Source organism: Vigna angularis, chromosome 9 (genome assembly GCF_016808095.1).
Source record: "Vigna angularis cultivar LongXiaoDou No.4 chromosome 9, ASM1680809v1, whole genome shotgun sequence".
In the NCBI taxonomy this organism is placed as follows: Eukaryota; Viridiplantae; Streptophyta; class Magnoliopsida; order Fabales; family Fabaceae; genus Vigna; species Vigna angularis.
Genome location: NC_068978.1, coordinates 4417072 through 4432293, shown reverse-complemented (window position 1 = coordinate 4432293; position 15222 = coordinate 4417072). Strand labels below are relative to the sequence as shown.

At 32.5% G+C, this 15222-nt stretch overlaps 2 protein-coding genes across 2 annotated transcripts; both read right to left on the bottom strand.

Annotated features, from left to right (window-relative positions):
• Positions 1 to 1969, bottom strand: LOC108346344 (uncharacterized protein C594.04c). Its single transcript, XM_017585411.2, has 3 exons — positions 1626 to 1969; positions 1271 to 1534; positions 1 to 655 (listed from the first exon to the last, which is right to left on the bottom strand). Exons 1-3 carry the CDS (start codon positions 1857 to 1859, stop codon positions 176 to 178), a joined length of 978 nt encoding a protein of 325 aa, XP_017440900.1. The 5' UTR covers positions 1860 to 1969; the 3' UTR covers positions 1 to 175.
• Positions 1970 to 3823: 1854 nt separating this feature from the next.
• On the bottom strand, positions 3824 to 7943 carry LOC108347626 (uncharacterized). The gene is made up of 4 exons (XM_017587004.2): positions 7592 to 7943; positions 6454 to 6986; positions 5070 to 5978; positions 3824 to 4415 (listed from the first exon to the last, which is right to left on the bottom strand). The coding sequence occupies exons 1-4, from the start codon at positions 7751 to 7753 to the stop codon at positions 4130 to 4132; spliced, it is 1890 nt and encodes a 629-aa protein (XP_017442493.1). The 5' UTR covers positions 7754 to 7943; the 3' UTR covers positions 3824 to 4129.
• Positions 7944 to 15222: the final 7279 nt, after the last annotated feature.

The following is a 15222-nucleotide window of genomic DNA, read 5'->3' as shown; positions in this document are numbered from 1 at the left end:
TACAACTCCAAATGTAGCGGATGCATTACGATTTTATACAACATTACAGCAAAATACATATATAGAACACGTACCATTTCTGATTTCATTAAATAAATAAGAACCAAGCAACATTTATAAGATACAAAAATGATAGTTTTACAAAAGCAACCATTACCACTGCACCAAGAAAAGATCAAACATTCTTATTTTTAACTCCTGAAGGAGGGGACTTGAACCAAGGTATCCACACAGAAGTTGTCTTTTGATATAGTCTAAACGCTTTTGCTCTACTTTCTTTTTTCAACATTCGGTCCTCCACAAGCTTAGTCACATAAGCCAAACACATAGTATTAACCAAAGCTCCAATAAAGGTCCACCCAAGTCCCAGATTCCATGCAAACACAGCCAGCCCCCACCACCACAGCTGCTCACCAAAGTAATTTGGATGCCGGCAGTAATACCACAAGCCACTGTCAAGAACAGGAGCCACAGGTTTACTGAGCTCCTTCAGCTTGTTGTTTCTATTCACAAACTCATAGAGCTGTGTATCAGAAAAGTATGCTATCACAATGCCACATAAACAGACAGCTGTAGCTACCAAGTCCCACATGCTCAATGGCTGATTGACAGTATGGACCGCATACAAGGGAAGGGACAATGCAATCAAAAACATCTGCATAGACAAGAATCACATATCAAAATGAAAACACTCAATTCAATAAAAAAAACAAACAAACCAAACACGTAAGAAGCAGGTTCAAGTTGTTTGGTTACAGCATATACATCATTCAACAATGAAACCGTACAAGAAAAAAAATACAGAATTAACGTGGTTATGTACCTTACATCCACTTGCAGTCAAGAAATTTCTATTATATACTTTAGAGAGCAATGCTTATATAATGAATGAACTCTATCATCTTCCCTTAATGCACAATGCAATAAATCGTCTCAAATTACAAGGCAACATCAAAATTGGTTCAGGTTCTTACTGTCAGCTCCAAAATGTCAAGTCAGGACAAGATTCGGATCGTCCCATTAACATAAAATTCAAGGAATCTCATTAGTTTCATTTAAGAGTAGGTTTCTGTAGACACCTAATAGTGAAAACACCTCATCGTCATTCGTATTTTTCTCTATCTTTTTCTGCTTGGCACATCATATCATCTATACCGTACAGTTTTCTCACTTGGTGTACACTAGCATGTGAGTGTCCATGAATCTATTCCTTCCCCTAAACTTCATTTTGACACCAATGAATAAAAGGAGACCAATGAGAAAAGTTTACCTGTTGGGAGACATAGACTGCAAAGAATGAAATCCACCACCATTGCTTTCCGTACTGTTCACTCATCTCAGTGAAACGCCAGTCTTCTCTGGCACCCCATTGCCACCCTTCTCTCCTGAAATAGTTATGAGTGAGCCTCACACTCCACACCCAAGTCAATAAAACCACGATCCTCGACCTCCACAAATCATAATTAGCCAAAGGGTGAGTGGCATAGTAGTGAACAAGCATCACAGGTATCACAGTCCAATAGGGGTCAATCATCTGCACCATCAACATCAAAAGACGTCAACTTGGAAGGAAATGTGAAAGTGGGTGAATGAAGAAGAAAAAAAATTGGGGGCTTTGAGTGTACCCAGTGGCTGGACTGGATTAGGCCTATGACCCAGAAGAGAACATTGACGTTGAGGAAGAAGAGAGTGTTGGCTAATACAAGAGGGTGGTGATAGCACCATGACCATAAACTTGACCAAGATGAGGAAGAATTCGGTGAGTCGTAGTGGTTGAGAAATGAGAGGTAGAAGAAGATGGAGGGAAGTGGAACCAAAAATGCTATCACAGCGTTCTTCAAATTGCAACAACTTGACATATTGTTGTCTGGCCCTTTGAATCAATTTGATTTGATCCTATGTTGTATTGAATGTATGCGTTTATAGCTTCCTCTTTTATAGAGGAATTAGGACAAATACTTTTGTAAATCTTACTAATCTATACTAAATAATATATATTATGTTGGTTATAGTGAAATTATATTGAACTCTTAAATAAAGAGTCGGATTTTTGTTTTGCAGATTCATGAAAAGGTCTTTTGGAAGAGAGATTTCATTGCAGATATTTCACACTAATAATAAGAAATGTAATAGAGTAATATATATACATGCTATTTTTTTTTATTTCTCACATAGATTAATAACTATTTTTTCCATCCTATAAGTATGTGTTTAACATTATAATAATTTATTTATGATTAATAAATTAAGCCATCCTTGTGTAAATATTTTCCATACCTGTACAAATTGAATAAGTAACGAAAAAACACAATATCACATTATATCAAGTAGTATATGAAAACTAATTCTTAATTGATTTTATTTCTTTTCAGTTTCCAAATAGTACGATCCTCAATACCAAAACATTAGCACAACTCGCTTTCTGCTTGTGGCTCCCCACACAAAGTCATGTTCGCCTACTCATCGATAGATTATATGATTCATTATTTCCACACAATGATTTGCTGATTCCATGAGCTCGCAGCTAAGTTATTTTAATTTTCTTAAATGGTAAGTGAAAGCAATGCTGAATATGTCACTTAAACATAAAGTCACAAAATATTACTTATTATTTATTTCTTCTTTTCTTAATTAACAAACATGGTAAAGCAAAGTTAAGCAATGCAGGTTGAGTATTCTTAGTTATTTGTATTCTCATTCATTTCAGCACCAAAAAGGTGAAAAACTTCACGGCAAGAAGGTTGAACATCATCACAAGTTGGGAAGAAAGCAGAAAAGTAAATGAGCGTGGACAGATGGTCACAACTTACAAGACAGACAATAAGAGAATCCAAAAAACCATAAATTAAGTGATATTGACAATAATGCTTAGCAGCGTTGTAATGATGTTAGCTGCATAGAGTTGTGACCTTAATGATATGTTAAAATCTACTCACATGATAACTTTATCATACTAATTCAATCCCATACTCGGTCCCCCACTTCTCTTATATTGTGTTTGAAGGCTAAACTGACACTAAGACACTCAATCTGCTAAGAAAGAAGGAAAAAAGAAAAGAATGTCACACAGCTCTGCATGCTTGAGCTGGAGGAACTTATAACAAAGTTTGTTCCACCTACCATAGGGTCAGGAAAACATTTCTTATTCCTCCTCAGCATGCCTAGGCCGGCGTGTTAAATGGCTTTTCTCTATTTAGTCTGTAAAAAGTTTGCATTGAGAAATAATTATAGGCATCATAGGGTCTAGAATATTGTACTATGAAGTTCTACTTTTAATAAACAAGCACATTGTAAGGTCTTAATCTCTTGTTATCCTCCTATTCTTCACTTGAGTACTATCATTTGTGTGGCTATTGCAGTCACAATTGGGCTCGACTTCTGTCATAGTTTCATCCAAATTCAGGTAAACCAGCTTTAAAAAAGATCATGAAATCGTGTCAATAATAGCGTATAATCTTTGTAACATCATTGTTTCCACAACATCATCACATTAAAGTAGACATCATCCTCGGATCTTCAAAGTATATAACTTTATTGCATTAATTTGGAAAGTGTAATCCATTAATTACATTACTCTAAATTTAAAAAATGGCGACTTCTAATAATGATATTAATATATACTTAAAAATAAAAATGATTATAACTCCATGATGGATTAATATAGTGATTAGACGCATGGTTATGTATTTCCTCCGAACTAGTTGGGAGCCTAAAACAGCACCCAATGCTCCTTCAAAACTACTCTAACCATCATGATATACTTAAGGGTTTACTTTTTGAAATAATGTTTTCATCTTTTTATAGCCATCCATGTAATAAAAGATTTGACCTCAAATTGTTGATATCATGTTTAAACTCGTGATCATTACATTATCAAAACAGCGACAAAAAATTGAAAGTAAATCATCTGAAAATGGTATAACATTTTTATATGGATATCCCTAAAATTAGACACCACAAAATTATATGGCATTTTTATGCGTTCCCACATGGTTGACAATGATCGACATAGTAGCAGAAGACATCAAGCTCCCTAGGCGTCGCTCTGTACAAGAAAGCCATCTCATCATTTAGTTCAACACTCCATTCAAAAAGGCCTTTTGAGCAATAAGGCCAGTTGCCTCCAGCATCATTGATTGTCTTGCCTGTGTTCGTCATGTTGGATATCATCAGGTTCACCATCTTCTCTATCTTCGTAAGTAACCCACGGTAGCATTGACTCAAATAAGACAGCTAGTGCATTCCTATTTGCAACACCACGAGGAACATGGCCATTACCAGGAAGATTAGCAAATTGGTTTTCATCCTGCATACCGTCCTCCATCATCCTTGGAACACCCATAAATTGTTGAAGATTTTCTCGAGGAATTGATGAAAGTGAATCAGAGAAATCAGATACCAGCAAATGTCCATACCTAACATATAAAAAAAACATAATCAAATGACATAAAAAAAAAAGCATAATCAAATGACTACATAGATATTAAAACATAATCAAATGATATAAAAAAGCATAATCAAATGACTACATAGATGTTAAAAGAGTCCTGCCATATTACACACAAACAAATGAACTGCTTCCAAAGCTTCAAAATGAATAAGATTCATATTGCTACTTCTTTTTCCTTCATTATCCCTCTTTCTTACCTACATGACATGAGTAAACTTAATTTTTTTATTCTGTGCAACTTGAATACTTCATCATACAACAATTTTCAGTTACATGTTATTAGCTCTTTGCAGAGTTCTCAATCATAATTTGAATAGCTCAACTACCAAATGCTCATTCCAAGTTGAAAAAAGTTTACCAAGTCTTGAAGGCATCATACACAACCTTACAATAATTTTAACATGATGAGAAACTTTCGAGGTGGAGTTTATTTTGGGGGAATAAGCAGTTTTAGTTTTTGAAAAAATTTTAAACTTACAATTAGAAACAATACTAAATGGGCCCTCAAATATTTGATGCTTTTTCAGGTCAAGATAAAAATTTACTTCAACAGACATGACAACAAAATGAGCATGCAAAATCAAGCTAAAACAACAGAAAAGTAAACATAATCTCTTACTCATTTTTCTCAGACGAAAATGCTTCTTTTCTGACACAAGCCCAATCCTTAACTTCACTTTTATTACTTTCTAGTGTTTCAATCACTGTTTTTGCGGCACCACTAAGAAGTTTTTGCAGATCAGGAAGCCTCCATATAAGATAATTTCTCTCAACATATATATTAATCAAGTGATCTAGAGATGGAATTCCAGTTTGATCTGACCGGAAAAAGGCATGGTTGAGAATATCTGTCCATGTGCGATCTTTCAATGGTACTTTGGCGACTAGCTTCTTTATGACTGAAGGATGAAGCATCAATGCTTGTTTCATAAGATCAGATGAAGAAGACTTTTCAGTATTCATACCATCATCTTTGCAGGCCTCACGCTCAAGGTAAAACCGACAAATGGCAAGGGAATAAGAGAAGTTTGGAAACAACCAAATGGAGTTATCACTTTTATATTCTTCAGAAAACTTCTCCAGCCATGCATACTCCTCAGCCCTTAAAGCAAAGTAGTCAATGGAGAAAATAGCCCCCATGGGATCATCAGAATCCAGGGAAAGCAACAATTTGCAGACCTCTAAGGCAGATCTATGACAGCCACGCCTGTTCAAATTTTTCATGTGAGTGAAAAGAGCTGCAAATATAGGTTTGTTTGTATCATGCTTGAACTTCAACTGGCAACTTCCCTGCAGTGGATTGAACATGGGATGCCATGCACATTCAAGGGCATATAGACACCTGGCAATAGCATCTGCAGACATCGGCTGTTCACCCAGCACTGCAAAATATTCTGCCATTGTTAGAAGGGAATCGATATGATAAGGACGGTGCTGTAATATGCTTGCTATGCCATTTATGTCATTAATTGCTTTGGCAGCTTCAAATGCTCTCTGAGATTGGGAGTAAGATGGCGAGTGTACATATCTACATTGTAAAAAATATGAAATTAAATGCCATGTACAAAAGGCATATTAAATTCTTAACTTCACAAGTAATCCACTAAGTCATAAACCAGACAGATTAAGGTTAAGAATTTCCACAAACCCAGAGGTCATTAACAATGAAAATAAATAACAAAAGCCCACAGTAGATGACTCAATCATGCACGCCCTCCTTTTAAAAAGAAAAACCATCAACAATATGAAGAGGAAGAGAGAGACTGTAGGTAATGAAAGTAATCAATAACCAGGCAAAAGTACGTAATTTCCTATGTTATCGATAAATTCCCCTCCTCTTTCTTTTACTATTTTCCTAACTCACTCATTAGGCACTTTTGTTCCAGTCAAGGTTATTCTTAAATGGAAACTTGTATTAGTCCAGATTTCAGAGTTCGTTGTATGTTTATTATATACAATCGGAGCAGAAAATTTTATCAATAGAATGACCCTTAGTTCATTACCTGAAGTAGTTAAGTCCATTTTTCATCTCCAGAAACTCCATGGACAAAGAGTCATCACAGCGGAGCCAATTGTCTGATGGAGTGACAAGAACACTCTTTCTAAGATTATAATGTACACGCCCCCTCACCCCTCGCATCTGCCTAGAACTGCTCGCTTGATTACTGCTCTCAAATGATTTCATAACCTTGGATCCGAATATTCTTCTCAGCTCATTTTCAGCATTCAAATATTTAGGATCCACTTTCAATACGGAGGTTGCTTGCTGTTTAACAGACTTAATTTTGTCTTTGGCAGAAACAGGTTGCTCAGCCGACGAGTTGACATTCAGAGATAAATCTTCTAGAATCAAATCTAATTCTTTATCATCTGCCGTTTTATTTGCAGCAACAGCATTATCCTTGGTTTTCTTCTTTTTCTTTTTCTTCAATTTTGGATTTGATGTGGAAACCTCAGCAGTAGGTTTCAATGAAGATGACTCCTCTTTATCATCATAACTCACCAATGTTTCATGGGAGGATGCCAACTCATTTTCCTGCAGCCAAAACAGCAACATCAAGTAACAACCAAGAAGCATACTCCTTAATCTTTACCATTGTTTGGCCAAACAAGAATCTAAGAATAAATTTGAGGTTCAACATCCAAGAAATTCTTCTTGTAAAAATCAATACTAAATTTTTCTTGTAAGAAAGCAATACTTCATGCGATTCTAAGTTTCTCTATAATCACTTATAAGAGAAGAAAATAGGAAAGCCTAAAATGAATTGGACTTCTCCAATGTGCTAAAATCAACTTACGCAGTTAACTTTTGTAGAAGCCACTCACGTCCAACTAGTGAGACATTTAATCAACTTACGGCCTACACCATTCTATTATACTAAATGTTGAGACATTTAATTAACAAAAAAACAATAACGATAAATTATATCCTCAACCTAAATTCAGATTCCATAGTTGTTTGTTTCTGACCTATTCGCAAATACAAAGGCAGATTTACAAAATCTAGCTAATCCAATTTCATGGTGCATGATAGCAACAAAAAGATAGGAACAACATGAAAACCTCAAAAGGGTAAACAGGGTAATGCTTCACAAAATCGAAGTTTGAATCGAAATGAACAAGGTGGGGTTTTTTAAAAACCTGGTTTTCGGGTTCAGAATCTTGGTCGTTAAGGAGGTCAAAGGGGTTGATGGAGGAACGAGTGATGGGCTCAGAATCGTTATCTTCTTCTTCTTCTTCGCTCACGTGTTGCTGAAGGTGGTGTTGCTCGTTCAGAACCTTCTTCATCAATCGAGCCGACATCTTTTTGTTGTTCCAACTGAACCACTTTCAGGGCGATGCAGGGGTATTCGTAGGTGCCCAGAAAGAAAAAATGGATGAAGCTTCTCAAATTCAATTGCAAGAAACAGAACAAATTCGAATGAATGAAAAAGAGAAAGAAAACAGCGTTGGTGTTACTCAGTTCATTCTGTCCTGTGTTAGCTGTCTCTCACGTCTGTGGCGCAAAGAGCAGGAGGTGGGCTCACAATACAGAGTGGGCCATATGGGCTTTCCACAACTTTTAGCTCAATATTATGAGAACATTTTCTTCCAGCACCCCATTATTACTAATTACACCTATCACTAACAAAAGAAGACTAAAATATCTTTTCTCACTGCTGCATTTCCATTCTCCACTATAGAAGAAAAGAGAGCTCGTTTAAAATAAAAAAATATTCTAAAAGGTTCATTCCGAAACACATTTTGTGTTTCTCGTCTCAAAAAACTCATTTCTAGAAAGTGTTATACATCTTTTAGAAAATTTATGCTGAAAATGTTTTGGAAAGTTTATTCTGAAATGCATTTCATAAGCTTGTTTTGAAAATTTTGTTCTGAAAAATTTATTTATAAATTTTTTTCTGAAAATTATATTCAAGAAAGTTTTTTCGAAAATTTCAGAAAATTTATTCCAAAAGATTTATAAACAGGTAATACAAAAGTTACTTTTATAAAACATATCGAAAATTATGGAGGTGCAGTTACAAATTAGGAGGTTGCAGAAAGAAAAAGCCTTAGAGAAATAAGAACTCATCTATTTACTTTCTTTTATTTTACACATATAAAGTAATATAAATACTTTGTGTCTTTATATTTTAATTTGGCTAAATTTGATTTTTTTTTTCATTATGTGTTGTTGTATATATTAATTCTAGGTTCAGTTACGTCAAGAAAAAAAAATTCAGTTTTGGAAGAATTTGAAGTCGGCAATGTAATTTACCATGTTTATTATGTAATGTAAAGAAGATATACCTAAATATTTATTACTCATGTTGCTTACCAAATTGTTTTTACATAATATATTCCTCTTTCAGGAAATCAGTGAACCATTAAAATATCTAGCATTATATATTAAAAAATACACTTCTTATAACTAATTTTCATGTATTTTTAATAAAATATTTTTAAAATAAATATTATAACACACTTACGTTGACCAGGTTGTCTCGTATGCGCCCACTTAATTTGAAAGTCTGAAACATACATTTCTGAACATTGTCCTCGTCATCCTCGTTTGTGTTGGCAAAGCATGCATGTGATCTTTCAGCTTCCTTAATTATAAATTTAAGTCTTTTTTAAGGAATTTGTCTGTGTTCTTAATTATACACTAATCCTTAGATTAAGTTATTACATGTTAACCTTTTGTATTTTTATTTACTGTCTATTTTTATTTTTTCATGCATAAAATTAATTTTTTACCCACACAATCTGGAAAAAGAAAATATCGATTTTTATCTTCTATTAAACCTAACTCTGCATCTATAATGTCGATTTTGAGAGTTAGAATTTCTCATGGCCATAGTTAACAAAGAGAATGTGTTAATAAATAATTTATTAATATTAAATTGAGTTTAATGGTTTCACGTCAATATGTGTAAAATAAGTTTTCCATGATTACTCAATCGCAAATTACAGTTGATATAATTTAAAAAAAAAAATTATAAAAAATATCATATATATATATATATATATATATATATATATAATTTTGTGGTTGAATGAGAGTATAATCTGACTAACTTTTTTTTACTAAATTTTCCTTTTATAGAATTACAAGTCAATGCATAATAAGGTCAATAAAAGTTGCTGTAGAATGAAAACCATGCAAAAAGCTTAGTTTCAAAACTTTCCATTCAATTTGTGTAAAATAGTTTTTTTATCTCCAGTTTATTTTGTAATTAATTTTATATATACTTCTTGTGTCTATGGTTCTGTCAAATAATACACAGATTATAACATCAAATATTTTTAATATATATTCATATTTTTTTATTCCTTATAATGAAATTTAAAATCATCCATGTTTTAGCCCTTAGATAAGAAATTGAGTTGGGCTAATTCTTTGTTAGAATTAGCGTAAATATTAAATGTAGACGCCATTCTAGAAAACATTAAATATAAAAAGGATTTATTTATTTATTTATTTATTTATGTGACAGTGTTTTGCTAAATACAGCATATATTGACTATTGACACCAACCAAATGTTACCCTTCAAAACATCTCTAGAATAGATCATGAAAAGGAATTCTAGCCTTTTGATTCGACCCTCAGAATGAGCTTCTGAGTTTTGACCACACGTGAGGAAGAAATTGACTTTTCTTTTAAATACTTAAAAAATATGTCTTTTATAAAATAAAACTAATTTAAGTATGCCCCAATTAATTTATATCAAATATATTTTATATACTTTTTCGAAACTATTATTTTCAATTTATTTATAAAATATTTTTTGTTTGTATAAACAGATTTCTTTATTTATTATTAAAAGTGTAGAGAGAGAAATATTTCTAATGTGTTTGTATTTTTATTTTTTTTACTTAACCCGTAATACTTCTTTTTATAACTTATTTAGTATTATGGGATGACATATGTTGTCTAAAGGATCACGGGAGGGGTTTTGGAGGATATTTTTCTTTTTAATGTAATTTTTTTAGCAAAATAGAGGTGGAATATACAATTTGATAATTTAGGATGTTTTTTTAAGAACATTAGTTGAAGAGATATAACACCGAATAGATACTAACTTAATTTTAATAAAAAAATAAAAAATACAGAAAAGAAAGTATAAGGAGAATCAAAATAGATGTAATTGTATTATTATTTTTCAAGTCAAGTTTACAATGTAAAACAATTCTTCTGGTTGACAAAGTAAAGTAGTGAAATTTTTTTAAGACTAGCAATTATTTTGTACACCAATATCTTCCACAAACTTAATGGAATTGAAATTTTAAGACTCAGTTATTTTATACACTGATATCTTCCATAAATTTAATTTAATGGGATTAAAAGTTACAAATCGTATAATTTGGAAAAAGAAATTTCGTAACAATATCTATCTATTGATTTATTACAAGAATATAAAACTTTTTGTTTGACTATCAATTTCCATATGTTTAGTTCTGAAGTAAAGAACTTTGATTGTGAACAATTGTTACTCTACTTTAATTGTTACAATATAGGGTTGCAATTAGAGAGGAAATTGATAATTCATTAAGAAGCATTGGAATTTAGGTGATTTCAATAGCAACACTAGTCAAGTAATGAAATTTAGCTTTAGTGAAAGATTTAGTAACAACAAGTTATTTCTTTGACCAAAATAAATTGCAAAACCTAAGGCAAAATGTTTATTATCAAGGTTTGAAGCCAAATCAAAATCACAGAGAGCCTTAATGAAAAAAAGAGTGTGAAGAAGGAGCAACTTGAAGACGTGTTTCATAATAAATAGAATTAAGTACCTTAAAATGAACTTAATTGTCATCTAATGAGAATCTATATAGTTGTCATAGACTAGCACACTTTACTCACAACATAACTCAACTTTGGTCGAGTAATTGTAACGTATTAAAGAGCACCAACAATTGATATAAAGGAAAAAATTATGAAAATAATTTGAACCAGTTTTATTGAGCTTACAATGAGTTGTCATAGGATATTAGAAAAATTGGGCTTAATCCATCTAGTCTTTTGTAAGATATCTTTGGTATACTTGCTTCAGTTAAAATAAGAGAGCCACGAATCATGGATTTTATTTCAATACCAAGAAAATAGTCTAATTCACCCAATTGTTTGAGAGAAAAAATAAAGTGAAATTGAAAGATGAGTTGTTAAATCAAAGAAACTGAACTACTAATAGTTATACATTCTCATAAACCAATATGTATACAATATTTTTGTTTGCATTATAAACTAACAAATAAGGATCTCACTTATTTGCATAAAACCTAAGTTGAGGAAGTGTCTCAAAGGCGCTGAAACCACTGTCTTGAGACATTTTTAAGGCCACAAATATCTTTGTGTGATCTACATACCAAAGACTTATTAGAATCTTCAAACCTTAGTGGTTGAGTCATATAGATAGTTCTTGAAGATAATCATAAATGAAAGTATTGTTTAAATCTAGTTGAAAAAATTCTCATTTATTTGTAAGAGCAAGAATAATGATCAAGCGTATGATAACAAGTTTAATCACATGAGAAAAAGTATTAGTAAAATCACAACCGATAACTTAATTAAATTCCTTACCATTAAGCAAGCTTTGTTATTGATAGAACCATCAACATTCTCTTTAATTCGAAAAACTCATTTCCAACCCATTACTTATCTATCATGGGAAGAGTAACAAGTTCCCAAGTTTTATTAACAATAAAAACCTCAAATATCTATCTGATATCAGTAAACAATTGAGGATTTACAAAAGTCTCTTTCACAATTTTTTGTTCATAATGTTCCTAAACCCTTATAGGATTAAGTATATACAGTGAGAAGAGAGTCATATTAGGCATCATTTAGAGAAATCCACCCAGCTTCCTAACCATACTTTAACTGATAAAAATACAAGAATCTATTAAGAGTGGAATTTATATGTAGGTATTCACAAAGGATTTCAAAAGCTTTTAGAAATGCTATATTATTAGAGTGTAATTGACTCGACTATACTTGTATCATAGATAACACGTGACATTCAAAAGTAGATAAAGGAAAAAAGGATAGGTAGGTCTTTAAAGATAAATTCATATGCAAAAGTAAAGTTAGTTAATGGTATCGAGTAAAGGATTTTGAAAAACTCTATCATTCTTATCATAAGCCTCAACCTCTATATACTCAACTAGAACATATGTTAAAGGAGGAAGCAAAATCCTCTACGGACTTAGTACTAAGAAAATTGTTGACAAAAGAAGAAGATGGACATCTTAGAGTAGTTTTGATGATGATGAATCATGGAGAAGTGTTGAAGATTTAAACAATGTTTAGATTGAAGAGATACATTGAAGACCTAAGAATTTAGTTGTTGAAGTCTTGCAATTTGTGTATCTTGTTTAAAATAGTTAAATTAGTAGGCCAAAAGTCAAAATAGCAAAGTACTGAGATAGTTTTAATTTTTCATAAAAGTTATGTGATAATAGATTATTAATTAAAATTAAGTTTTATATAAGAGTCTCTTTGATAATCGATTATCACATGAAAAAGAATATTTTCGAAAAAAGTTTATGTGATAATCAATTATCACTTCTGATAATCAATTATTAGTGATGGTTGTGACTTGACTCAATTTCGAAAATAACTTATATAAAATAAATGGTAGGCTTTCATTTTAAAACACAAAAGTTACATAAGTATGAGTACTTAACTCTTTATGGAAAGACTTTGAAAAGCCTAGTGTGGGTAGAGCGTTAACTTTCACCAAGTGGATTCTTGTGTGATTAAGTGTTGTTACTCTTGGTAGGAAAAGTTGTTCACCATTGGCGTGAATAAAAGGGGGTGTTCATCCCTTGTACATTTCAAGGGAAGTGTCTTTCATCTATTGTGACTTCACACTAAAAAAGTTGAAATGCTTTACTTAGTGATGACAAAACAATCCTAAATGATATGATTTCAAATCACTAGATGCCACATGCCTAAAAAAGGGATTTTGAAAAACGCTTGCTAGAAGCCCTAGAAATAACAATCATTAATGGCTATAAAATCTGGGCCATAGAATAATTAAGTTTGAAAGAAGTGATTATTTTAGTTGATAAAGTGTTATTATTCAATGAAAAGGGTAATCTTATGCCCCGAGAAATTGCTAAATCGAGTATGAACTCAATCATGAGTTATGCATAAGGTATAAAGTCTTTCTTTTAATAACTTGGTCCAGTTACATTTATTCATTACACTTCCAAAATCAATAGACTTATGTACTTACTCCACCTATTATTACTATAATTAATTATGTATATTTAGCAATTTGTAATGGATCCAATAATCAAGATGCAAATATGAGATTCAAGTATATATTTAATCATCCTGAATTAAGGAAAATATAATATTTCAACTAATATATTATTTACAAATATAAACAAAATTTGTTAATACATGCTTGATACATGAACCTAACCAACTATAAATATGTATCTATATAATAAGAAGTATAACCTAACTCATTATCACTTTTTACTCATAATCATTATTCATAAAATCATTCCTAATTTGATCGTTAAAGAGTCTTTATAAATGAATTTTCTCTTTATGTGACTTAGAGTTGATTCATATGTGAGTAATGAGACCGAATAATTTATATTAAAATAATATTACTATATAAAGGAAAATTTCAAATGTTCGGCCCATTTTACTGATACAATCATTTCTCTCCAAATCTTCTTCTCTCTTCTTTTCTCCTCCTTCTCTCTAAAATTACTCAATGTTGGTTCATCTGATCAGTGATCAGAACCTCCCTAGGCGATCATGTGATCAAGGGTTTCCTTTTCCACCGATTAATTTCGTGTTTAGAGTCGGTAAGTTTGTCTATCTTTGATTCTTGGAATTACTGCAATTTCTGGTACATGCAAGCACTGTTCGGTTTTGCATGTGTTCATCGGTTCTTCATATGGGTTCTGATTCTGTTTTTGGGTTTGGTGGTTGGTTTCCTTTCGCCAATTCAAAGTTTGTAGGCTGTCCTAGGATCACTTGCGGTTTAGCAAAATTATGGAGAGGTTTAAATCTGTCAAGTTGCTTTGAGGTAAGAGAAGCTAGTTAATTTAATTGTTTGGTTGATGATTTTGCATGTGTGTGAAATTGAATGATTTGATGTTCGGTGATCCTTGTGTGGACTGTTATATGCTATGTTCATGAGGTTTGGGTTTCTGCAGAATTTTGGTTCAATGGCCGAGTGAATTGTGAGGAAGTATGATGGTGAAATTAGGGAATTTGTGTTCGATATTAGGTGGGTGGTCGGTCTCCTAGTCGTACTTAGTTTTGTATTAGCGTTCATTAATAGTCGTACTTGGTTCTGTATTAGCGTTCGTTACTAGTCGTACTTGGTTCTATATTAGCGTTCGTTACTAGCCGTACTCAGTTTTGTATTAGCGTTCGTTCTTAGTAGTGCTAGGTTTTGTATTGTGTTCGGTCTTAACTGAGTTCTACTTCTATAGAGCTTTTCAGTTAATGACCGATCGGTCTTGTATTAGTATTCTGTTTAGTCGTAGTGATCGATCTTAGTGGGAAGTGTGGTCTCTTAGTAGCGATCGGTCTTAGTGGGGTGTGTGGTCTCTTAATAGCGATCAACCTTAGTGGGTTGTGTGGTCTCTTAGTAGCGATCGGTCTTAGTGGGGTGTGTGGTCTCTTAATAGTCATTAGTCTTAGTGGGGTGTGTGGTCTCTTAGTAGTGATCGGTCTTAGTGGGGTGTGTGATCTCTTAGTAGCGATCGATCTTAATGGGGTGTGTGGTCTCTTAGTAGCGATTGGTCTGGTACTAGC